The sequence below is a fragment of the Trichomycterus rosablanca genome, chromosome 3, assembly GCF_030014385.1.
Source record: "Trichomycterus rosablanca isolate fTriRos1 chromosome 3, fTriRos1.hap1, whole genome shotgun sequence".
Classification (NCBI taxonomy): Eukaryota; Metazoa; Chordata; class Actinopteri; order Siluriformes; family Trichomycteridae; genus Trichomycterus; species Trichomycterus rosablanca.
Window position 1 is genome coordinate 44,515,706 of NC_085990.1, and position 27,981 is coordinate 44,543,686.

The 27,981-nt window shown below is 38.5% G+C and overlaps 1 protein-coding gene across 1 annotated transcript; it reads right to left on the reverse strand.

Annotated features, from left to right (window-relative positions):
- Nucleotides 1–4,290: 4,290 nt before the first annotated feature.
- Nucleotides 4,291–25,786, reverse strand: serinc2l (serine incorporator 2, like). The gene is made up of 10 exons (XM_062992151.1): nucleotides 25,743–25,786; nucleotides 20,242–20,403; nucleotides 19,956–20,143; nucleotides 18,109–18,188; nucleotides 15,181–15,315; nucleotides 14,875–15,044; nucleotides 13,843–13,933; nucleotides 10,371–10,527; nucleotides 8,212–8,421; nucleotides 4,291–7,246 (listed from the first exon to the last, which is right to left on the reverse strand). Exons 1-10 carry the CDS (start codon nucleotides 25,779–25,781, stop codon nucleotides 7,108–7,110), a joined length of 1,371 nt encoding a protein of 456 aa, XP_062848221.1. The 5' UTR covers nucleotides 25,782–25,786; the 3' UTR covers nucleotides 4,291–7,107.
- Between the last annotated feature and the right edge of the window lie 2,195 nt (nucleotides 25,787–27,981).

Below are 27,981 nucleotides of genomic sequence, written 5' to 3' on the forward strand. Positions count from 1 at the left end.
ACAAATATATCCAGCCAACAGTGCCCCCTGGGCAGCGTCCTGTGACCACTGATGAAGATCTCAAAGATAACCATCTCAAACAGCAGCAGTAGATGAGCGATCGTCACTACCAACTAAGTAGGAGTGTCTAATTGAGTGGACAGTGAGTGGACACGGTATTTAAAAACTCCAGCAGCTCTGCTGTGTCTTATCCGCTCATACCAGCACAACACACACTAACACACCACCACCATGTCATTGTCACTGCAATGCTGAGAATGATCCACCACCTAAATGATACCTCCTCTGTGGTGGTCCTGGAAGAGTCCTGACCATTGAAGAACAGCATAAAAGGGGGCTAACAAAGCATGCAGAGAAACAGATGGACTACATTCAGTAATTGTAGAACTACAAAGTGCTTCTATATGGTAAGTGGAGCTGATAACATGGACAGTGAGTGTAGAAACAAGGAGGTGGTTTTAATGTTACGGCTGATCGATGTACAGTATGTCAAAGACAATAATGAGCTTCAACTAAGCTGAAGTTCATGTTCACTGATGTCTGGCAACCCCTAGATCTGTCCAACAGTCAGTTGGTAAAACATGATTCATGATTCATGATTTGCACCAGGGTTTCTTAAAGGTAGTCATTGAGGCTCACAATCATGCAGAGTTAAGTTTTCCCTACACCCAACATACTTTAGTTATAGGAGCTATTTATCAAGCTAAATAATTTGTGCTGGTTGCAGAAAACTCTTCAACTCTGTATGGACGTGGAGATCAGAGTTAAGGAAACCCTGTTTTACCCTGTGATAATGTGCATGGTGATCTTAGGCTTGTGTGCAGCTATAGAAACTCAGTCTATAAATATCTTGTTGAATATTTCTGGTGTTTATATTGTTTCCAGAAGCAGTTTGGTATCAATGTTACAGCAGAGGATAAAACTTTGTATGCACTACCCATAAAGAGCCAAAGAGGCGAGAGGTTCTAATACGAACCAGACACAAGCTACACCTGATTCCACTTGTTTAATAGTCGATCTTAAATTAGGCAAAGCTACTTTGTGGTTGGTGTAAACATCTGCAGCCAGTCACTGTGGCATTTTGTGGGTAAGAGTGAGTACCACTGCACCTGTTCTGTTCTGGCAGCTTGTGGCTGTCAACCAGCTGTTTGTTTGTCTGTCTTATCATTTTCCACTTCCCAATAAAATTATGTAAAATTAACTCTGGAGGTTTTAGCAAAGCACACATTTGAAAAACTGGCTTATTCTTAAGGTGGCACACACCTCTTTCCCAAGTTTACTAAAGTTTGTATATAAAATTTGCACTGCTATATGTCTCAGTGTATACACCTGCTAGACAGGGGTGCTGCTAAAATACCCAAATCCCACTTGTTAGTATAACATGTATTTATTTTGGCCATATTGCCAAATTGTACACCGATCAGCCATAACATTAAAACCACCTCCTTTTTTCTACACACACTGTCCATTTTATCAGCTCCACTTACCATATAGGAGCACTTTGTAGTTCTACAATTACTGACTGTAGTCCATCTGTTTCTCTACACACTTTTTTAACCTACTTTTACTCTGTTCTTCAAATGGTCAGGACCACTACAGAGCAGATATTATTTGGGTGGTGGATCATTCTCAGCACTGCAGTGACACCGACATGGTGGTGGTGTGTTAGTGTGGGTTGTGCTGGTATGAGTGGATAAGACACAGTAATGCTGATGGAGTTGTTAAACACCTCACTGTCACTGCTGGACTGAGAATAGTCCACCAACCAAAAACATCCAGCCAACAACGCCCTGTGGGCAGCGTCCTGTGACCACTGATGAAGGTCTAGAAGACGACCAACTCAAACAGCAGCAATAGATGAGCGATCATCTCTGACTTTACATCTACAAGGTGGACCAACTAGGTAGGAGTGTCTAATAGAGTGGGCAGTGAGTGGACACGGTATTTAAAAACTTCAGCAGCGCTAATGTGCCTGATCCACTCATACCAGCACAACACACACTAACACAGCCGCTCAAGTGGCGCAGCGGTAAAGTACGCTAGCTCACCAGAGTTGGGGTTTCGAAAACATCGTATCGAATCTCAGCTCTGCCTTTCCGACTAGGCTGTTGTTCAGGGTTAGAGGGTAATTGGCTGTTTGGCTGTTGTTGGCAATTGGCTGTTGTTCAGGGTTAGAGGGTAAGAAAGTCGGATCATAGGTCCTCATAACTGGTGCTACTGTGGCCCCTGCTGGCTGACTGATGGCGCCTGCACAGGGCTGAGGAATAATGCTGATGGGGGTGCGGCCCTCCATACACAGTGCCCGTCAAATATATGAACTCGACTCGTGCAGGTGAAAAATGCAGTCTGTACTGACTGTACGTACCGGAGGGGGCGTATGTCAGTTGAGAGGCGTCCCCAGTCAGTGGTGAAGGGTCGAATCAGTATTAGACTAGACTGGGGGATAAAAATTGGGGGGGAAAAGTAAACACACTAACACACCACCACCATGTCAGTGTCACTGCAGTGCTGAGAATGATCCACCACCCAAATAATACCTGCTCTGTAGTGGTCCTGACCATTGAAGAATGGAGTAAAAGGCGGTTAAAAAGTATGTAGAGAAATAGATGGACTACAGTCAGTAATTGTAGAACTACAAAGTGCTTTTACTGTTATGGCTGATCAGTGTATATTTAGGTATTCATCTGTATCCACCGCTTTGCTATATCATGGACGCAGTGAGTCACCCTGGACTGGTCACCAAGCCATCACAGGGCATTACACACACTTACTCACTTAGTCACTTCATTAAACCTATGGACAAATGGGTAGCCAGTTCAGTAGCTAGCATATTCTTGGGAGGTGTCCAGAGGAAACCAGCAAGGACATATGAAACATACCATACACCTCACAAATGATGCTAAGGGAAGGAGAGTTTCTAACCCTGGTCCTCCCCCATAATTATTGTTGCTCCCACACTAATTATATTGTCCCTTAATTATCATTTCTTTTATTTTTATTGGTGTCTGTGAAGCTGACAGTTATTTGCTTAATGACTGAACAGTACATACAGAAGATCTACAGATGTAACAGCATTGTTACATAAATCGTTTAACTGTCGTAATATCAATGCATCAGTTCCACCTAGTGGACACGCTGTAATCTGATCTCTGCAAAATTGATAAGACAAAACACATAAATTAAGTGTAGAGATGAGTTTATTCAAATATAAAGAATTGGCACATGCAGTTCAAAATACATTGAATCACTATGTCTGGGTGATAATACCATGCTTTATGCCAGTACAGTTACTCTTGGATGGAATATATCCAGCAAGGCACGTTGTTTTCAGGTCTGGGTCCAGGCCTAGCAAGGTTATCAATAAAGGCACTTAAAGGGCTAAACACCAGTAAAACCTTTTCAAGATGTATCTAAAAATGTAGTTACTTATTTGTTTTGGGCTTTCATGTCAGATATTACTAATATTACCATATTTTAGTGTGAAGTGTCCTAGCTAAAAATACCAGGGTATATATTCAGCAGCATTTAGCATTAAATAGACTGATCAGCCATACCATTAAAACCACCTCGTTTCTACACACACTGTCCATTTTATCAGCTCCACTTACCATGTAGAAGCACTTTGTAGTTCTACAACTACTGACTGTAGTCCATCTGTTTCTCTGCATGCTTTGTTAGCCCCCTTCCATGCCGTTCTTCAATGGTCAGGACTCTCCCAGGACCACTACAGAGCAGGTATTATCTGGGTGGTGGATCATTCTCAGCACTGCAGTGACACTGACATGGTGGTGGTGTGTTAGTGTGTGTTGTGCTGGTATGAGTGGATCAGACACAGCAATGCTGATGGAGTTTTTAAACACCTCACTGTCCCTGCTGGACTGAGAATAGTCCACCAACCAAAAATATATCCAAAAAATAGCGCCCCCGTGGGCAGCGTCCTGTGACCACTGATAAAGATCTAGAAGATGACCTACTCACAAAACATCAGTAATAGATGAGCGATCATCTCCGACTTTACATCTACAATGTGGACCAACTAGGTAGGAGTGCCTAATACAGTGTCTGATCCACTCATACCAGCACAACACACACTAACACACCACCACCATGTCATTGTCACTGCAGTGCTGAGAATGATCCACCACCTAAATGATACCTGCTCTGTGGTGGTCCTGTGGGGGTCCTGACCATTGAAGAACAGGATGAAAGCATGCTAAAAAGTATGTAAAGAAATAGATGGACTACAGTCAGTAATTGTAGAACTACAAAGTGCTCCTATATGGTAAGTGGAGCTGATAAAATGGACAGTGAGTGTAGAAACAAGGAGGTGGTTGTAATGTTATGGCTGATCAGTGTATATGCACGTACACACTCCAAGTCTAGGGTAATCTAGAAAGGTGAGTGACACTATGGTAACTCATACAAGATTTTACAGTTAATGTTACATCATCTCATTAGCGTAGTAAAAGTACCCAAATACTATAAAAACAAACATATTACCCATATACAATCACTGCCCACTTTATTAGGAACATGTTTTAGCCAGTCATGTAGCAGCAGCACAATACCAGTCAAGAACTGCACATTTACAATTGAACAATTGAACCGTTTTCTAATGGCTACTTGGCTATATGGATACATGTAACATAGCAAACCATCAAAGACTGGTTTTATAAACATGACAATGAGTTTAGTGTACTTCACTGAGCTACCCAGTCACTAGATATGGATTCAATAAATCAGGCTTTGATAGAGTATGTGATTCAAAGCATAGATGTGCAGCTGACAAAAGGAAATCTGCAATAACTTGTAGAAAACTCAATGCCACAATGAAATGAGGCTGCTGTGATAGCAAATAGCATGGTGCTCCTCATAAAGTGGATTTGATGTGTAATCCCTACTAGTTAATAACAAATTTGGGATTGTTTTAGGCTAACAAAAAGCCTAAAAGCTAATACCTGACAGTCTGTTTACCTTTTGACTGGCTCTTACATACCCCCTCCTAAACAGATTAGCTATGGAGGGTAAGATGCCATGGTGAATCAACTGGATACTAAGAAGTCCAGTAAATTACAGTTAGCTGACTAACCCAGAAGTCCTGCTTTGTGGTATAGCCCTCAGTAAGATGAGTTATGAATACAGGCAGTATATTTACAAAACTCAAAGCAAAAAAACAACCAAAATTCTTTAAGCTCCAGTTAAATCACATGGACATTATATTTCATTAACACTTGACTATATTCATCTTTTATCTACAAGACAACAGTACATTCCAAATCTACAATATGTAAAGTGTCACTTTAATAGTAAACACTTTGTGCATTGAAGTAAGAACATAAACAGTTTTAAATGGAAAAAAATGGAAAAATTAATTACATTTGAAAATGACAAATACATATGTACATCTGTCTTACAACATTAGCAAGGAAAAAGGATGAAGAAAATACTTAACAAAATAGGCACATGTGTGGCGCAGTAGTAAATTATGCTAGCCTACTACCACAGCAATCCAGGGTTCAAATCCCAAGTGATGCTATCGGCAGATTGGGAGTCTCCATACAGACATGATTGGCTGTGTCTGAGGGGGATGTAGGCAGAGGCCTGTACTGGGTGTTACTGCATTGGACCGAGGAAATCTGGACCCACTGCGACCCTTCCCAGGACATAAAAAAAATAATAAATAAAATAATCATTGTCTACAATGGACTACAGTCAGTAATTGTAGAACTACAAAGTGCTTCTATATGGTAAGTGGAGCTGATAAAATGGACAGTGAGTGTAGAAACAAGGAGGTGGTTTTAATGTTATGGCTGATCAGTGTATATGCACATACACCCTCCAAGTCTATGGTAATCTAGAAAGGTGAGTGACACTATGGTAACTCATACAAGATTTTACCTCATCTCATTAGCGTAGTAAAAAACAAACATATTACCCATATACAATCACTGCCCACTTTATTAGGAACATATTTTAGCCAGTCATGTAGACCCACTGCGGCCCTGCCCAGGATATAAAAAATAATAATAAATAAAATAAAAAATTAAAGTAATGCTTCATACTAGGGCAGTTATAGTCTAGTGGTTAAGGTACTGGACTAGTAATCAGAAGGTTGCCGGTTCAAGCCCCACCACTGCCAGGTTGCCACTGTTGGGTCCTTGAGCAAGGACCTTAATAAAAGCGCCTGCTAAATGCCGAAAATGTAAATGTACTAGCTTTGGGAATGAAAGCTTACAACATTATGGGGAATCAATGTGTGAAATGTAGATCACTAATAACAATAAAAAGAAGTAAGACATTCACTTTTACCAGGGCACAATCTCCTATTTTTTCCTATTCAGCACTGAAATGTTTTTCTGTATTATTGCATGACACTATACAGCACAGTTTTGCACATATGATTATCCGTGTCAGATCTACCACCATACAAAAACACATCTGACCGGTTGGAAAAGCACCACCATCAATATTTGCATTACAGATCAGTGTTTAGTATTACAGCTCTTGGTAATGCGTGATGTGACGTGTTGCACTTGCATCAAGTGTGCTTATCTCTCGAACACATGTGACTTCTATGGGGCTCCAATAAGGAGGAACAGGAAAACTGCCAACACAAATTAGTCCAGCTATGTGTCACAGGCCACATTCACGCTGAAATTACTAAAGGACAAAGTGCATGATTATCATGATTAAACCCCAGATTGAGAAATGTGTTTCCGGTAAAGAGGAATCCGTTCAGGTAGAGCTCAGTTGTAGCAGCAGTAACATGCATATTAATATTTATATTTATGTATAGATCACTAAAGTAGTTGGACTTTTAACTAGCACACTGAAATCGTTATCTCAGAAATATACTTTAGCAGGCTTGCGTAATGTTTACATATTCAATATGTATCCATTCAAGCATACAAACAGTATGTTTAAAAGAATCCTGCATAAGGAATACTACCGCACCAATAAAGAGACAATCAAAAGCACCTATAAACATACTTAGTCACTAAAATACAAGTGTAAGAGCATAATCGTTGTAGCACAATTACTTAAACACCACATACTTCTCACAATGCATTATGCATGTTAGTGCATACAAACACACGAGGTAGGGCCTCAGTTGAAATCCCGGCTGGGAAGAATGACTGGGGCGATGAGGGTCCAGAGGTAGAGAGCCAATCCCAGCCAGCTGGAGGAGATCTTCACCCACACTGCAGGCATGCTACTCAGCATGGCCTGGGAAGTAGTGTCAGGCCTGGGAAATGACAAGAGGAAGAATATTAACACTGGTATATTAAACAGCTCCTCAAAAAATCTGCACCTACAAATTCTTGTATTATGGGTCCAGGGCTCTGTGTGGTCAGGCCACTGGAGTTTCTTCACACTAAACTGGTCAATCTATGCAATCATGGACCTTGTTTTGTGGGTAGAACACAGTCATGCTGAAACAGAAAAGGGCATTGGCCAAACTGTGTCCACAAAGCTGAACACACATTGTCATTTCTAGTTTATTTCTGAGGTAGGTACAAACTATACAAATAAATGCTGCACATTTCCCTTTTTATGTAAAAAATAAATGAATAATACAAATAAAGTATTCTCAAATAAATAAATTTGGCCGGAAAATTCCAACCCTGTAATGACGTCAACCAGGCCAGGTGAATAGCGCCAGTGCCCTCTATTACATTTAGGGGACAATTACTTAAAAAAATTGAAAAATACAAATTTAAAAGCTGTATTTGGTGTTTACTCGTCATGCCTTATAAGTAGTTCGGAAGATCTGAAACATTTAAATGTGACAAATTTGCAAAAATAGAAGAAGGGGGCAAATACTTGTCTTTCACAGCACTGTATATAAAGTCACAAATAGTAAAACAGTCAGTCTCAATGGGCAGACGTTCACTCTGATGAAATGGCTGTGTCCCAAATTATACACTACTGAACTAAATAGTAAATGGTTTGGGCTCACACTACATAGGACTCACGATGCATTTTGGGCCGCACCATGGAAATCACAAACATAAAACCAGATAATGTGTCAAACAAATGTTTTGTAGGATGGTACTTTTATTAAAGTTAAACGGATGGTGAGCTTTTACCCATGAGAAATGATTGAAATGACAAAAAATGCTTTCAAACGCCTTAAAGAGATCAAAAGTCGTGCTTGTGTTGTGGATTGAAGTCGAAGTCTATTAAACCAGTAAAAAAAGGGTCACTTACTTATACCAGTTAGTGAGAGTCATCATAATGTAGAGTGAAGCCAAAAAGAGGTGGAAGTGAAAGAACGAGTAGCTGTAGGTGACCCCATCCTCCTCGTTATCCACCACACGCCGCAGTCCATCTTCTCCCACTGGCCCCTCAACATCTGAGCCTCTGCCTTCCTCTGTCTGCATCAGCCTGTTCACCTGATCGTTACTGGATGAGCGGATACTGCAGACAGAACGGTGCTTTGTCAGAAAAACATGGATAGCATAACAAAGTACAGATGGAGTACAGATGGAGATTAGGACCTTGCATGGGATAGTGTGCTTATTTTATTTATTTTTTTGTGTTCCTTCCAATTATTCCTGTATTATTTAGGGGTCGCCACAAGGAATCATTTTAGTCTGCATATATGATTTGGCACAGTTATTATGCCAGATGCCCTTTTTGATGCAAACCTTCTTAAATAGGCTAGAATCCCACCCCCCCTCCTTAATCATAACCAATCAATCATGTCGGTGTAGACACCCAACCGACTGACAGCACATTTTAAATCCGAATTTCAGACATCAGTGGTAGTGGGCTAGGCAAATTTTATTTTATATTATGTCATAATGTGTCCAAATAATACATTATATGGAATTATTTTTTTAATTCACGTTTTTCAGCCACGGCAATTGCCAAAAGCAAAGGTGTAATAAATCAAATATACAAAGGAAATCCTAGGCTTTTAACTTTACAGCAACAGTTTAGGCAAGGCCCCTTCCTGTTCCAGCATGACTGTACCCTGTGTACAAAACAAGATCTATAAAGACATAAAGAAAAGTTTGGTTTGAAGAAACTCCAGTGTACTGCACTAAGCCCTGACCTCAGCCCCACTGAACAGCTTTTAAATCATCTGGAACATCAGTTAAGGCTTTCATGACCAGTATCAGTGCCCAGCCATACAAACTTGTTGACTGAATGGACACAAATTCCCACAGACATACTTCAAAGCGAGAAGCCTTCTCAGAAGAGTGGATGTTGTTATAGCAGAAAAGACCAAACCCAGAAATTAGCGGTGGCCATGCGGGCAGCAAAGCACCATCATGAATACTATAATGGCCAAAAGTTAACATCACACTTTACTTAGTAATAATTCAGTTTGGATCTTTAAGCTACAATAAATACTGATATGTGAATAAAAACAAATACATAAAATAAATGATGTGCTTCCAGTATTGTGGCAATGATTTGGGGAAGGCCCTTCCTGTTAGCATAACTATCCCCCTGTGCAAGGTCCATAGAGACATGGTTTGAGGCTTAGTGTGAAGCAAATTCAGAGGTCTGTATGGAGCCCTGACCCAAAGCCCACTGAACATGATTGCAAGCCAGGGCATAATCAGTGCTTGAACTCACAGCTCCATTATAATGCAAGCTCATGGTCAGGTGTCCACATACTTTAGGCCATATATTGTAGTTTAGCTAATGAAGAGACATTACATTTAGGCTACATTACTGGCAATACTGTCTGATGATCACTGGAAGAAAAACGGCAGCATTTAAATGTAACATGAGAAACAGCCTCTGTCTTTCTGCCTTTACACGTCAGAAAGGCATTGATTCAGTAGCAAATGGGTTTTTAAAATGCCCTCGGTGAAGACACATCCTGCTTACAGTCATCACATCAGGACCATAGCATGTCTAAGTAAACCACTGATATTATTAATTTATAATGGGATACAACCTAACTGTATAAGCACAGTCCCATGAGGATGCATGCCTGATAGGTCCAGATAAAAACAGATTTTAGTTTAATAGTAAGGGTGCTCGAGTGTTACAGCATTCAACTGCACTAGCACACCACTACAGTGTTCGAATTCACAGGCATCCAGACAAACACAACTGGCTGTGTAATACGCAATCTCCAGGGCTTTACTTGTGGGGGGTCACATGGCGCCTAGCATGGCTGTCTGTGATACAGCTCCCACCACCACTGGCAAGTAATAAAAAGTGGCCTCAGATTGGACAGGTGTCAGAGGGGGCATGTGGTAATCTCCTTGATCAAATCAGGGGTCATGCAAGCAACAGAGGATTCACAATTGAAAACTGAAAATAACTAGACTGGAAAATAGAGGAAAAATCCAGTAATAGTCAGTGATTTATTACTTTACATAACTTTGCTGGAATTTTATTACCTGGCATAAAAAGTGCAAAAGAGAAAAATGACTAGGCCCACGATGCCTTGTGCATCCCACCACTGCACAGTACCCGGTGCACTGGTTGGTGTAGGCTCCACAATGCTGCTGTTCGAGTAGGATACCAGGCTAAGCAGACTGGGGTTACACTGCCGATCTGAAAGGAAGCAACAAACACACATTATTAGTTTCACACACACACACACTCACTCTCTCACACACTCTCACACACACACACACACACACACACACACACACACACACACACACACACACACACACACACACACACACACACACACACACACACACACACACACACACACACACACAGGGCGGCAGTGGGTACAACTGTCGCTTCACAACAGGAAGGTCCTGGGTTCGATCCCCAGGTGTGCACTTTGCATGTTCTCCCAGTGTCTGCATGGGTTTACTCCGGGTGCTCCGGTTTCCTCCAACAGTCCAAAGACATGCAAGTTAGGTAAATTGAAGATACTAAATTGTCCATGACTGTGTTTGATATAACCTTGTGAACTGATGAGTCTTGTGTAATTAGTAACTACAGTTCCTGTCATGAATGTAAGCGAAGTGTAAAACATGACGTTAAAATTCTAATAAACAAACAAACAAACACACACACACACACACACACACACTAAATCAGTTAAGTAGGAACTGGGATTTATAGTGGAATTAGCTATTTAGATCAGTCCTGCAATCCTAATTAAGCCATATGTTAAAAACAAGAGTGACAAATTAAAGGGAAAAAAAAAATGGTGCACTGCATAATACAATTAAGCAATGAACAACCTTCCATGCTCTGTGGCATCCATGGAAATGCTTAATATGCTTGGCTGCTCTTCTTTTAGATCAATATGGCAGGGAAAAGAATCTAACTGACAAACTGAAAGTTTTTATTCTTTGGGCTTGCATGGAAGGAGCTTTAGTTACAGAGACTGCTTAACTGGCTAGTGTTTCAGTAAGGGACATTTGCTTTAGATCTGAGAAAAAAATGATCAGTGCATACAAAATTGTGGCTACAAGTGCAAATGACCATAATGTTTAAGAAAAACAAAACAAAACAGGAGACTGTAAATGTCAGTCACTCTGCACAAAGTCTGCATATACTTCTTGAAATTTAGTTAAAATTATTGTGTAAAAATCAAATCTGAATTCACCTTATTAATAAACAGTTTTTTATTTATTTATTTTTATTTTATTAGGATTTTAACGTCATGTTTTACACACTTTGGTTACATTTATGACAGGACAGGTAGTTACTGGTTACACAAGATTCATCAGTTCAAGTTTTAATGTCAAACACAGTCATGGACAATTTTGTATCTCCAATTCACCTTACTTGCATGTCTCTGGACTGTGGGAGGAAACCGGAGCTCCCAGAGGAAACCCACGCAGACACGGCGAGAACACGCAAACTCCATACAGAAAGGACCTGGACCGCTCCACTTTGGAATCGAACCCAGGACCTTCTTGCTGTTAGGTGACCGTGCTACCCACCAAGCCACAGTGCCACCCCGATGAACAGTTGAACAAACCTGATGCTTGCACATTCTGATTTGCATTTACAGAGCCAGGCAAAATGTTGCAGCAAAGAATTAATCTCCCTCATCACAGCAAGCTTGTAATTTGTGACAGGTACATAAGGTTTCCATTTAATCTAACACAGAATTTTCTAAATATGCTGACAGTGTGGATTTTATGCTTGGAGGCAAAACTTAAAGCCGGAAACTAAAGTTAAAAATGTATGTCTCAGGATTTGATTTATAGCATGTCAAGTGAATTTAGGAATGCATGTTTCACCATGTTCTGACTAATCACCAAATCATTATGATGGAAAAGGCTACCATTAGGATGAAACGTTCCAGAATGGTACTGTAGCTGTATGTAGTGCAAATTTGCTAAGTGAATGGTTTAATAAAATAATAGATTCATGAAATAAAAAATCTATTAATATATTAAAGAATATATGCACTTCGCATTTACAAAATCTTAACCTATCTGAACAACTAGGGGAGACATTGGACCGACATGTTTAACACAACTCTCCACTATCACCATCAAAATAAAAAACTGAAGCTTCCTTAGATAACAAATCAAGTTGTTCCTAAATTTGTCACCTGTCTGTATAGATCATATATAAAGGAACAGGACACCCTCAATGTTACTGATCTGTATGTATACAGTGGCCTCAGAAAGTATCCAGACACCTGGATTTTTTGCACTTTTAGTGGAGATTGATGGGTAAACATGACAGTTATATTCACTCAAAAATAAACCCACAACACAATAATGACAAAGTAAAATCCATAATGACAATGTGAAAAGTATTTAGATGTGATATTATGGCAAGGGGCACATTAAGCCAAGGATAAAAACATTAAGTCTTTGAGTGTTCCCAGGACCATAGTGGCCTCAATAATTTTGACATGAAAGAAGCTTGGCTCAACCATGAACCTTCCTAGAGTTGGCCATCTGGCCAAATGGTGCATCCAGGCAGTTAGGGCCTTGGTAAGTGAGGAAAAAAAGAAGCCAACAAAGGGCGTTCAGGAGGTGCAGCTCGAACCTCAGATCTGCTTTTAGCCGGGCAGGGGTCTACACAGACATGATTGGGTGGGCAGACATTCCTTACCGCTGCTGTGGTTGATGATGCCCTCACAGAGCTGGGGATTAATGGAGATCAGTGCATGACTCTCTGTTTGCGATACTGATCGCTGTATGAACTCAAACTGTGCAGGTGAAATTAAGCAGTTGGCAACTATACATGTGTCAGAGGGAGCATGTGTTGTAGAGGATAAACAACTGGGTAACTGGATATGACTAGACTGGGAGAAAAGTAAGTAACATGAGTAAACAGAAAAAGAAAGAACCCATGCAAAAGGCCCGTGCAGAGATGGGAGAATCTGTTGGATGGACAACCATCACTGAGACACTTCATAAATCAGGCCTTTATGACAGGGTGGTGAGATGGAAGCTGCTGTTTAGTAAAAGGCATATTGACAGCCAGCTTGGAGTTTGCTAAATTGTGTGTAAAGGACTCTGGGAACATAAAAGAAGACGATTATTTTGTCTGATGGGATGAAAAATAATCATTAAATAAAGGGTCTGAATACTTTTGTGAATAGTTATTAAAGATTTCATGTTTTGATTTAAATTAAACTTATTCTAAATTTTAATCATTGTGGGTGATAGACTGATGGGTAAAAATGGCATTTATATCCATTCAACTCAAATGCTTAACTCAATATAAAGTCAACGAGGTCTTAATACTTTCCAAATCTGCTTATTCTGTACATAAAGTAAGGTAACAGTAACACATGCTAGACTACTAAATGTAATTGCATAACTCTGCAGCATAGTATTCACTAACAAATGGTTGTACCTAAAGATCTAAGAACAATAATAAATAATAATAAAAATCAAAATAACTACCTGCAGCTTGAAAATGACTTACTTGGATTGTTGGTCATGGCAGACCAGGTCACATACATGGTGTACAAACTGATGAGAGATGACTGCAGCAGACCAGACTGAGGAGAGGCATCCTGTGACACACACAGGTATAGTAAGGAAAAACTAAAGGGCAGTGGTAACTTAGTTGTTAAGGTACTAGACTAGTGATCAGAAAGTAGCTGGTTCAAACCCCACCATCAGCAAGTTGCACTGTTGGGTCCCTAAGCAAGGCCCCTGACCTTCAGTCACAATTGTAGGTCACTAAATGACCTAAGTGTTTGCAAACGTTTGCACTCGACTGCATGGATTTATTTTAGAGCGTTTCCACACTGCACCAAGGCCAGGTTTGGAGCGATGTGATTGGCTGAACCAGTTATGCTTCATTTTGTTTCCCACTTCTGGCAAACAGGATGCTGTAAATAGCAGATGAAACCTTAAACCACATATACTGTGTATTCCATCTGATAAAAAGAACAATGTGTAATTTTGTGACTGCTGCAGCAGATCAGACACATCAGATTTCAGTAACACTTAATAAAGTGACCTAGATCAAAAATGAAAGCATCAGATTCCACATACTTTTTTTGCTGTTTTAGCCATCATGATAAACATCTGCATTAAATATGAGGAAAATATCAGAGCTGTGTCATCATGCTTATGCTTAAATACTAAAACGAATTCTTTAATTTAGCCAGTGTGAGTGTAAACACTAAAAAACAGGATTGTAGATAATAGATATAATGCCAAGAACACATTATTTGCAGATATTTGTCACTTTGTAATGTTTCAGATCTTCCAGCTGTTTTTAGAAGCGTCAAAAGATGAATAATAAAGATACAGATAATATATAAAAATGAGTAAACACAAAATGCAATTTTAAAATAATCAGTGCAGATTTGACTTCAATAAAGAAAATCATTATTTTAGCAGCATTTTGTGTTTGATTAGGTTTTCATATTTGAATTACAATTTGCATTCTTTGAATCTGTTTCTTGTACGTCATCAACTTTACAGATTTGTAAAATAATCATACCTGTACTTTGGGCAGAATGGACACCACAGAGACGATGAAACAGAAAATAAGGTTCAAGCTGATGAAGATCTTGTGCTCAGTGCAGCCGTCAGGTTTGGTGTAGTACAGGTAGAACAGCACCACAGCAGCCAAGGCAAGGGCAAAGTGCAGGATGGTAAAGAACAAAAGACCTACACACACATACACACACATACGAGAGAGAGAGAGGGAGAGGGAAATAGAGAACTATTACATTACATGTCACATACAGGAGAACCTTGGGGTTGTCTCTTATAGTGAGCTGTACATATAGAGGATATGTCATACCCACAAACCAGCCCTTGTTTCCCTCCTCAGCGTTCCTCACCCAAACCTCATTCCAGGAGTGGGCGAAATCAATCAGCAGGATCAGCTGGATCAGGATGAAAATGAAGGAGCCCACAATGCCAAAGTAGAACCACACTATAAATTAAAAGGACACAGAAAAACACCAAATAAATATACAATAGTACTACAATAATACAATAATAATCAAGTGAACCAGACAACTAAAATATTCCATATAACTTAGACAGAGGCTATAAAAATTTATTATGTTTTAATTCATCAAGCACAAGTTGTATTTACATTTATGGCAGTTAGCAGATGCTTTTCTCCAAAGCGATTTACAATTGTGACTAAGTGCAATCCAAGGTCTTGCTCAGGGGCCAACAGTGGCAACTTGACAGTGGTAAGACTTGAATAAGCAAACGTCTGGTCAATAGTCCTGTACATTAACCACTAACCACTGCCATGTTTCAGACTCATTGTGGATTAATGGCACAAATGTAGCCACATCTTGAATGCTCATAAAATACAGCAGAAGTCCACCTACCTACAGCAGAAGTACACTTAGGTTGAGTTTTTAGCAAATTGTTAAGAATATCTACTTCGTAAACATCTGTTTGAAAAATAGCTATTTATGTACGTTTGTTTGTTTATTAGGATTTTAACATCATGTTTTACACTTTGGTTATATTCATGACAGGAACGGTAGTTACTCATTACACAAGGTTCATCAGTTCTCAAGGTTATATCAAACACAGTCATGGACAATTTAGTGTCTCCATTTTAACATCATGGAAAAACCAAAAGAAATCAACCAAGACATCAAAAAAATAATTTTTGGAGTAGTGAAAGTTAAAGATTGGGTGCAAATTGGTCTTCCAAATGGACAATGACCCCGAACAGACTTCCAAAGTTGTGATTAAATAGCTTAAAGACAACAAAGTGAAAGTAATGGAGCGGTCATCACAAAGCTGTGACCTTAATCATGTGGAAAATCTAGGGGCAGAACTGTGCCAGCAAGGAGGCCTTACAATCCTGACTCAATCACACCAGTTCTGTTCGGAGAAATGAATCGAAATTGCAGCAGCTATTTGTGAGAAGCTTGTGGAGGGCTAACCGAGACATAAGTTAAATAATTTGAAGTCAATGCTACCAAATACTAACTAGGTGTTTATAAACTTTTAACCACTAAGAATGTACTGAAAGAAATAAAAAATTGTAACTTGTGTTATTTTCACATTTAACATTCTGAACATATAGCAGTGATCCTAACTGATCTATGAGAGGGAGTGTGTAGTAGGATTAAATGTCAAGAATTGTGAAAAACTAAGTTGTGAATGAATGTGGCTAAGGTGTAAGTAAACCTATGACTTCAGCTGTATGTACTTGTTACAGGTATACTCTCTCAGTAACATAACAGTAGTCTGTTGTATCACACCAATAAAAAACCTGCTCTATTTATCACTGCTTTCCATCACACCTTTCTCAGGCTTAAGGCCAAGTGTTTGCTCAAAGTGAGCAACCTACTGCCAGCTTGTATACGTCTGCCCTACATACAAAAAATGGCAAGCAGAGGGTGAGACCTGCATGCATCTACTTTACACTATTTGAACTGAAATGACCAGTAAACAAACTACACATCCACATTCTGCATGTTTATGAGTAACTCTTCACACGTATTTATTTACATATTTCTTTAACTTCCTTTTTGAAGTTCCCCAATTATTGCCAAACTGATTCAACAGCATTTAAAGTAAAAGAAAATGCAAACATGTAAAAAAAAAAGCAAGTAATAAAAACCGCTTTAATATAATAATGTTCCTTGTTTTTTACTTCCCTCAGAATGACTATTTGTTCATGTCATTGTTATCAACCACTTTATCTTGATCAGCGCCATGACAGATCCAGTTCTACCGGGAAACACTGCACAAGGCAGGAATAATCCAAAGAGAGTGAAAATCTTTTAACGCTGTGTTTACTCGTGTGAGTTACATTCACAGCAGGAAAGGTTTATGTGGGTGCTTTGTATCCGTTAGGTATCTCTCTGATATTATATGTGTATTCCTAATTTACTGATGCAATGAAGTTCAAAAACTTTTGTTTTTTCAAGGTTAAAAATGTCTTATATTGTTCCAGCTATGGAGAATTTTTGTCTTTCCCTTTGGTATTTAGGGCACTCAGTTGGTATGTGCTTAATCATGATGGGTAATTGGCAGGATTTGCATTGCGGGGCATCCTCCCCCTTTATCAGGTAGGAATGTGTAAGTCTGGTGTGTCCAATGTGACATCTAGAGTAGACACTGCTCAGCCACCTAATTGCCTAAGTAATTTGTGTCGGTAACATAGGTAAATAGGTAGATAGGTAAATTTATGGAATGTTAATACCTCATAAAAATAATTATCTATCTATCTATCTATCTATCTATCTATCTATCTATCTATCTATCTATCTATCTATCCATCCATCCATCCATCCATCCATCCATCCATCCATCCATCCATCCATCCATCCATCCATCCATCCATCCATCCATCCATCCATCCATCCATCTATCTAATTCCATCCATCCATCCATCCATCCATCCATCCATCCATCCATCCATCCATCCATCCATCCATCCATCCATCTATCTATCTAAAATGTTCTCAATTACCAAGAACTCAATGCTACAACAGTTCCCAGATTTCCTATACATGCTATTATTCAGCTTGTGGGTATTGTCTGTTTGTTTATTGCAAAAGCATGCTTTTCTTTCTTATTTAGGAACTTCTATGATGACGTGAAATGACTGCTTTGAAAATCTTTAGTATTAAGGTAGTAAAAAATCTATAACAAAGTAGTGGCTGGCAAGCTTTAACATGTGTTAATGTCTAATATGCTGTTCTGTTTAGTCTACTACACACTTACTAATCTGTACTATACATACCATTATGGAAGGTGCCATCAGGGATGAAGAAAGCTCCAACAGTAATTCCAACCAGAATTAGAAACTTAAAGAACCAAAATCTGTGTACAAAAGATAATGAAAAATCAGTTAGTACTGTTCATATAATCAATTCTTTTTGTAGAATACATTTATAGCAAAATATTTATGAGCTATGTTGACAAACGGTGACATACAGCTACATCTGGCCACCCACACATCACATCCAAACCATCTGTATCAATATAGAGAAGGGTTTTTCAAACTTTTTTCAAGTGACCCACATTTTGTCCATGATTTTTACTGTGACCCAGACAACACAAACAATGCAAAAATGAAATATACTTTATTAATAAAAATGATGACAATCTGGTCCCACTGTGGTTTACAAAATGTAAAAGCCTCCACAAGGGGGATTGTGTTTATGTTCCTGTTAAAATTTCTTGATTTAATTATTATCATTTTGAAAATGGGTCATTTGAAACCCTGAAATAGAGTTCCAGGTTTTACTAATCAGGTTTAGTCTTTAGTTCTAGTCTTTTCCTTTCCGACACAAGAACATTAGTAAAGTAACAGAATGGCTTTACTTGCACACAGCATTCCAATTCATCCCAAAGGTGCTGACTTGTATTAAGGTCAGACCTCAGTGCAGACCAGTCATAATATTTTACACTTACTATAGCAACCCTATTCTAAAGGCTCCACAGGGCATTGCCCTACTAATAATAAGGGCTTCAAATGGCACTGCATGCTGTAGCATTAAGACCTACTTTTAATAGGGGCCCGACCCAAACCATGAAACAGCCCCAGACAATTATTCCTCCTTCACCAATTGTAACAATTCGTTACTTTGCTTTCAAGCAGGTGGATTCTTCTAGCAACTGCCAAACCCCATGTTCCTTAATTAGAATGCTAGGTTGTTAAGCATGACTCATTACTCCTGACTCATTACTCAAACAGCAGCAGTAGATGAGCGATCGTCTCTGACTTTAAATCTACAAGGTGGACCAACTAGGTAGAAGTGTTTAATAGAGTGGAGACGGTATTTAAAAACTCCAGCAGCGCTGCTGTGTCTGATCCACTCATACCAGCACAACACACACTAACACACCACCACCATGTAATTGTAACTGCAGTACTGAGAATGATCCACAACCCAAATATCTGCTCTGTGGTGGTCCTTTGGGGGTCCTGACCATTGAAGAACAGGGTGAAAGCCGGCTAAAAAGTATGCAGAGAAACAGTAGTGCTCCTATATAGTAAGTGGAGCTGATAAAATGGACAGTGAGTGTAGAAACAAGGAGGCAGTGTAGCATCGTGAACTTGATGTAAAGCCTTTCTAAAGCATCACACACAGCAATTACACTTCCATTTACACAAGCATTTGATGCTGGTCAAATGAACTGTATGTATATTTTATCTGAGGAACTTGTAAGTGAAGCATAAATATCATATAAGCTCAATATTTGAGGGATCAGATTATATTCAATTGGTATTTGGCTTAAAAATACCCTGTGGATTTGGAATCTGAATGCATTGGAATATTAATGAGACTATACTGGGACAAATAGCATAAATAACCTGGGTGATCATAAAGGCCTTTGGAATACCACTACACAACAACAAAAACATACTGGGGTAGATCTAGCAGGGCAATTCTACTGAACCAGCTTTAAGCTTTTCAGTCTAACCCATGTTACTTAAGGTGTTAAACTATGTAGACTGAATAGCTGCATAACTGACTGATCGTATTTATCTGTGGGCAATGTGTATGGCTGAAAAAACAAAAATCTACATACTTCTGGCCATGGCATTTTCTTCGCAATGACTTTGGTTATTGTCCAGCTTACCCATTTTGAATGGCAGCCCGAGGATCTTTGCTGCTTCGTACCCGAATCATGAGAGCAGCGAAGAAGAAAAAGAAACAGGCCATAGCAAAGCACATCCGATACACAGATTTGTAGCCCACAATCACATCACAGTGAACCTGGTTCTCAATCCCTGGTATAGTGCTCCCACCTTGACAGAAACCAGGAATCTAAAAGGAGAGCAAAAACAAGTTTTGGTCTATTCATCTGATAATGTTACAGTTACCATGACCCCTTCAAAGCACAGATAGGGAGATGCTGTTCACACCTTGCGAAGCTGAGTCTCCATGCCAGGCAGGATCATAATTACAGATACGAGTGTGCCGAGCAACAGGAAGAAGGAGAAGATCAGACGTGTGACTGTAGAATTGTTGGATGAAGGACAGCACCCACACAGAAGACACGGCGCAGAGCCACACAAACACGAAACCTAGAGAATCATCAAAAACAGAGGAAGCCTGTTTATTAGGATTTTAACGTCATGTTTTACACACTTCGGTTACATTCATGACAGAAACAGTAGTTACGTGTTACACAACGTTCATTAGTTTACAAGTTTAATGTCAAACACAGTCATGGACAATTTTGTATCTCCAATTCACCTCACTTGCATGTTTATGAACTGTGGGAGGAAACAGGAGCTCCCGGAGAAAAGCCACGCAAACACGGGGAGAACATGCAAACTCCACACAGAAAGGACCTGGACCGCCCCACCTGGGGATCAAACCCCGGACCTTCTCGCTGTGATGCAACAGTGCTACCCACTGAGCCACCGTGCCCCCCCTCTTTTATTAGAACATACTGTTCATAATGTTCATACGTTACCTTTACAATTTCTGCATTTAGTGGACACTTTTATCCAAAGTGACTTATAGTATACAGTTTTGGGGTTGGAACCAGCAACATTATGATTACTAGTAGAGATGCATGAGTACCGATCCTGGTATCGGGTATTTGCTGGCTAAACATCCAATACCGTGTGTCTAGTGCACGTTGCTGCGTTATGCCTGGTTCACACTACACGACTTTTGCCCTGATTTTCGCTCGGTGACTGGTTAGATTTGCCGGCTCGGGAGCAACTCGGCAATTACTCGGCGATCAAAACTCGGCTCTCGATCGCTAAGTGTGAACTATCGAACAACTCGATCCGAACGGCTCGCCGAGCGCTCGGCGACCGGATCGGGATTTCTAGCACGTCAGATATCTGAGATGTGCGACTGGGAATGAGTGACATGTCGAACAGCCAATGAGAACGCAGGATACGGTGTGAGGGGAAACGCAGGAGAGGAGTGTAAACAGGTGGGACAGGGGGATAATATAGTTTATATCAGAATACACATGTGTTTTAAATAGGTATTGGTATAGGTATCGGCAAGTACAAAAATAAATGTACTTGTACTCGGTTGGGAAAAAATGGTATTGATGCATCCCTAATTACTAGTCCAGTACCTTATCTGCTAGGCTATAACTGCCCTGTTATACAGACATCAGGGATGTAGGGAAAGAGCCACCTGCATCCTCTGTGACCCCACCCACCCTGCACACTGACTTTTCACCCCCCTTCCCTCTGGAAGGAGGCTGCGCTGCATCCAGGTAAAAGCATCTACACTGAAAAACAGCTTCCATCCTGATGCAGTCAGACTGATGAATAGTTCCACCCCCCCATACTGTCTATGCACCTTATATAAACATAATACATCCTAACAACCTTACATAAATATTAAACAGTTTAACAACCATATATAAACACTATACACACTGCCCTATACTGAACACAATTGTCACACTGTCACTTTAACCATCTTGAGATTTGTTGCTACTTAGTCTTGCTGCTACACTTTTAGCAATTATGCACTTTAGATCAACATAAGCTGCTGCAGTTCTTTGTGTAATACTTTAAAATGTAAATCCTTTGTACTTTTTTTAGTTTCTTAGTTTATTCTATTTTTATACTCATCTTAGTTTATTCTTATTTCATTCATGTCGCACACACCGAGGCCTGGGTAACTGTATTTCGTTCTATCATGTACGTGGTTGAATGACAATAAAGCCGAGTCTGTGTCTGAGTCTGAAGTTATGACTCAATGACATGGGCGGAAGTGTACAAAGAATAAGGTGTATTGTATTCTCTATTGACACCGTTTTCAGCCAACATGGTACAAAGAGGAGAACTTTTTCATAATGGCTTTAATCTTGACTAACCCCTATTATAAGAGCATATACAATGTAAGTGACACCACTTCCTCAAGTCTTCACAGGCTATGACGCAGGGCTTGGAGTTGCTAAAGATAGGTGAGGCAGAGGCTAAGAAAGCCACAATGCAATGTCCATTATTTTTAATGACTGGGCAGCTCAATGGTGCTATCTTTTGAATATTGTCATATAAACCCAGCCCTGCTCTGGGGCATGTGATGTTTCCTTTATGTTTTGTTTTTCATTTCCACAGTCTGTTTCCTCTACATCATTACTATCTACATTTACTATCTACAATTATTAGCTTAGCATAAATATTACAAACAGGCTGTAATACCAATAAAAAAACCTTAAATCTATTTTTAGCTATTATTAAAGATACAGAAATCCACTTCTGCTGTTAGGAACACTGATTTTAGACGCAGCAGAGGTCTGACAATCTGCTAAAACAGACACAATTTCAATATGACATTCTATTAAAAATCTGTTGGCAAACTATATGTGAGAGTGGTATTGTTTATATATACGTCAATGATTCATGACGTCTGTCAACATCCCGCACATTCCTAACATGAAAGATATAAGTGGGTTAGATGATAGGGGGGTTGTAAAATGCAATTCAAAACTAATATAGCCTTGCTATGAATGTTTACTTATAATTTTGATGGTACATCTGCACCTGAACTGTACATTTGTAATTATTACTTAAAGAATCAAGCAGCTGACTGGATGTAAAAATGTACTAATAACCCTGATTTCCATAGTTAGTTGTGTGTTCCTATTTCTGATTAACATTAAACATCATTCACAGTTAAGTGGTCCTAATAGGTGGAGCCCAGTCGGATGACAGCACTGGTGGAAATTCGAACCATGGATTCCAGAGGTAGAGGGTTAGCAAAATGTACTGCTGTGCCACCTAATCACTCAACACACAATTTCATCTGATTACATCATGATTAAACATAAATGAATGGTGCATAATACACATACTATAGTTTGGTTTTAAAAAATGACAGTGAAATAAAAATGTATGTAACATGATACAGTAATTATTGTAATACATTTGCGCATAGAAAAGTATCACACTTCTTTACGAATCACTATATATTTTGCCATATTTTTTAGCACTCGGGTTGGGTGGCACAGTGGTAACTTGCACTACCCCACTACTGCTGGGATCCAGGGTTCGAATCCATAGCAATGGCTGTCAGTCAGTGGAGCAGACATGTTTTTTTTTAAAAAGATCCAGTGATCGCTTGGCACCCTGTCCAATTGCACTTAGTGATTCCGGGCAAACCAGACTCGCCAGAATAAAGTGGTGACCAGAATAAAGTGGTGCTAAAACATGAAGATGAAATCTTTACTTTGTGTAGTCTCCATTTAATGCTAGAAAGATGCATCTTATTAAGTATTATTAAGCATTATGATGATATAAACCACCCACACTAGAAAAGCATCTTTCCTCACATTTGCCTCTACCTTTTAGTCTTTGTTTAGGTACACTTTATTAGGTACACCATACATACAAGCAAAACATCATCTGGTCAGATTGCATCCTATGGGCATCCTCATGGTTACAAAATGTGCAGAGCAGCAAGAGATGTGCTATAGTCAGTAAGTGCACATACACAAAGTAAATAAATGGTGCATAATACACATAGTACAGTTTGGTTTTTAAAAATGACAATGAAAAAAAAAAAATGGAACACAACATTTTAAGAATAAAACGTCTATAACATTATACAGTGATAAAAAAATGTCATATACCCTAACAAATGATTGCAGATAGCATTAAAAGTTACCATGGTAAAATTGTTGATCTATAATTTACCAGCTAAAACATCGTATTCTATAAACAGTTTTAGCCTAGATGGGCTATAGTCAGTAAGTGCATGTCCACACAGTTGAGCAGTCTAGTAGGTGGAGCCCAGTCGGATGATAGCACTGGTGGGATCCCAGAGGTAATGGGTTGGCAAAATTTACTGCTGTGCCACCAAATCACCCAACACACGATTTCATCTGATTATAATCTGATTATATTATAATCAGATGAAAGTCTAGTAAATAAATGGTGCATAATACACAACGTACGGTTTGTTTTTTTAAATGACAATGCAAAAACATGTATCACAACATTTATAAATTAAAATGTCTATAACATGATACAGTGATAAAAAATGTAAAATACCCTAACAAATGATTGCAGATATATCACTCAGCATTAAAAGTTACTATGATAAAGCTGTTGATCTATAATTTACCAGCTAAAAAAATATATTAATATAATAGATAATATAATAATAATCTATCAACAGTATTAGCCCGGGGCGGTTCGGAATATTCGTGTGGGTGCCACAAGTTTCGAGGTATTTGGGAACTGGGTTCGAGTCTCATCTCCGGTTTGAGAAGCTGGTCTTATCTCGATCCTCTGGTAATAATAAATGTTTAATGTCTATTAATTAATAAATAAAGCTGCTAAACCAGGAAGTCAGTTTTGGAAAAATCTCTTGTGAAACGATTAGGGATGTAACGATTCACCACAATACAGTCAATAACCGATTCAAAAATTCCACGATTCAAATCGATTTGACATGTAAAATGAATCGATGTTCACTTTAAACAGTAGAGGGCGCTGGCGCTATACACCTCGCCTTGATGACGTCACTGGCGCTACACGCCTGGTTGCCAAATTCGGGGATTTTCAGCCAAATTGGGCTTAATTCAAAATTGTTTTGCACATTTTGTAGCTACCTCAGAAATAAAAGGGCATTCATTATTTAGACACATAAAAGATAATCACACATACCGTATTTTCTTTTCTTTTTTTAAGAGAAATAATAAAAGGATATTTTGTCATAATTTGTCTTCAATTTGTTTGTTTCTTTATTAGGATTTAACATCATGTTTTACACTTTGGTTACATTCATGACAAGAACGGTAGTTTATCTTCACACAAGATTCATCAGTTCACAAGGTTATATCGAACACAGTCATGGACAATTTAGTGTCTCCAATTCACCTCCAAGGAAACCGGAGCACCCGGAGTAAACCCACGCGGACACGGGGAGAACATGCAAACTCCACACAGAGAGGACCCGGACCACCCCACCTGGGGATCGAACCCAGGACCTTCTTGCGTCTTCAATTTCAGTTTTAAAAAATCGGGGGAAAAATCGTATGGTGAACCCAGTATCGTGAATCGCATCGCATCGTGGGTAGAGTGTATCGTTACATCCCTAGAAACGATTGATAAGTAATAATGATTAATGCTAACTAGTGGTGCATGTAATAGATTATTTACTTCGAGATGTCAAAGGAGATTAAAACATACCTCATAGTTATATATCTAAATAATTACATAGGAAAACACAAACGCTACTATATATATTTGAGTAATAAGGACATTGTAACGCTAACGACATTAATATTCAGGTTTCACTGTTGTTGCGTAATCCGATAACATTCACCGAACCAGAACTGGAAAGTCGACCGTTCATCCACAAATACTGAGCTGTTAGCAAACTAGTTCATACTTGTTTAAATAATATACAAAGTAAATTAAAAAATAAGACTTACACAGCTCGCGAGTGAACATAAAGCCATACAAGCTCCCATTTTTAATCAACCGACCAGTCAGTAAACAGAAAGCAGTCCGAGTCTCAGTGTAACTAATGCTAATTACAGCCAGAGCTAGAAACCTGTCAGCACTGTAGCATGAAGCCAAGAAACACCAAACCACAGAATAAACATTAGAGAAACAATAAAAGTCTCTCAGCACTGACGCGACTTGACGATTATTTTTTTGTTACTGTATTTGCAATTGTGTTCGTATTTATTTTTATTTATTTTGCTTAACCAGGCAATTAATCACGAACATTTTTGTTATTTATAATTGTGGCCTGGGAGAGGAAAAGGAAACACAATGAGCAAAAATAAGTACAATAAATAACACGAACACAACACGTAATAAAATAATTAAATCATAGCAATATTTTTCCAACAAAGAAATAACAAAACAAAACAGGTGATATCAGGTGCATGTATTTGTATTTCTACTTTTAGTGTTTTGTTATAATGATGAAGCAGTTGATGAAAATGGAATAAAGAAAAGATCAATTAATAAATAATAGTAAGGACCAGGTATTGGTCTTGAAATATATATTAGATGCAACTATGAATAACCATGAACTAATAAACATTGTGTGTAATTAAAAAGAAAGAGCAATTTCTCCAAAGTAAAAGAAGTGATGTGTTTAAAAAGGAGTACTTCTAACACTGTATAACAATATGATTAAAAACTACAAAGCTTTTAAATGCAAAAAATGTTTACATGCAAAATTGTTTTATAATAAATAAAATGAACAAAATGGCATGATTTGCAATTGTATGTGCAATAACATTATTGTTCTGTAATAAATACATATATCGCATTATATTACAATGCAGCCTTGATGTTAAACACTTTCAATAAATCAATAAATATAATTAATATAATTGCTTTAAGGAATTTTAGCAACCCAAAGTGTAAATATATTACGTGGTGTCATAAACAATTCTAAATAAAATAGTTAAGCACACGAGTATATTTGAGCCCTTTACAATTATGACACTGTTTCATTTTTTGTTGACCTCTGTTAATTTTAAATGTTTTAGAAGTCACAATAACAATAACAGAACTTTTATTTTGGTATGCTTTGCAGGGTAAGATAAAATAAAGAAATGCTGCAAATAATGGAATTTTTTTTTGGAAAAAAAATTAAGGTTATAATTAATAATTATTAATAATACATCATCATATTATAATATAATATTATTAACACTGGAAAACTTAATTTTAGAAAGAATCTAGACATACATAATTTTATCAAAGTGCAGCTTGCTCTATTTATAGCCAACAGGTTAGTCAAATTTGAGCCATGCAAATATAGACATGAAAGCATTCAAAACCCACCAAAACAAAAGCTGACCTTGTAAAAAAAAAAAAAAAACTGTATAAGTATGATGATATGGTAAATATAAACAGCATATGTTGAAGAAACTGCAAGTATCAATAAGCTTCCACAAATATAGTAAGCCATTTTTAGGCTTATCCAGTCAGGTTTACACCAGAAAAAACAACTATATATTATTATTATTATTATTATTATTTAATTATTATTATTTATTTTTTTTGGAAATTGTGTTTAAAATGAGCATCAACTTGGCAATTTTATGTTTGCCGGCAGGGGGCGTGGAGGCGCAGATTAAATGAAATTGCAGTTTCTTTAAACAGAATCAGAATTCAATTGATTATTAAAGTGATATGGTGCCTAACATAAAGACAAAACCTAGTAACATTAAATAAGTTCAATAGAATGTTATGTAGAAGAAAAAGTGTCTAGTGCAGATCACAGTATGTGCAATAAGCAAATGTGTAGTGCAAATAATTAATGTTAAGAGCAAGTACAAATAACTGCCATGTTAAAGTGATACATCACAGATGTGCAAATGTTTTGGCAAGATGTGCAGATATCTTTAAAAAAATCATTCATTGCATAATCAAGTGTAATTTACTTCAGATGGAAGAGAGGCTAGTCTTAAACTGCCTTAAATCTTATATCTCGGTTCATTGCTGGGTTCTTGTCGTGTTGCCTGCTTGTTTGTCTGTGTGTCTTTTTGTTGGTTTGTTAGGCTGCTATGCTGGGCTGAAAGCCAGACTGGACAACCTGCCTGGCATCTCTTTTGATCTGGTTTCCAGGAACTCAGCTGGTTGCAGGATACTTTTCTTATGTAATGTTGTTCACATTTCTGAGTGAAGTCATCATGGGAGAATCAT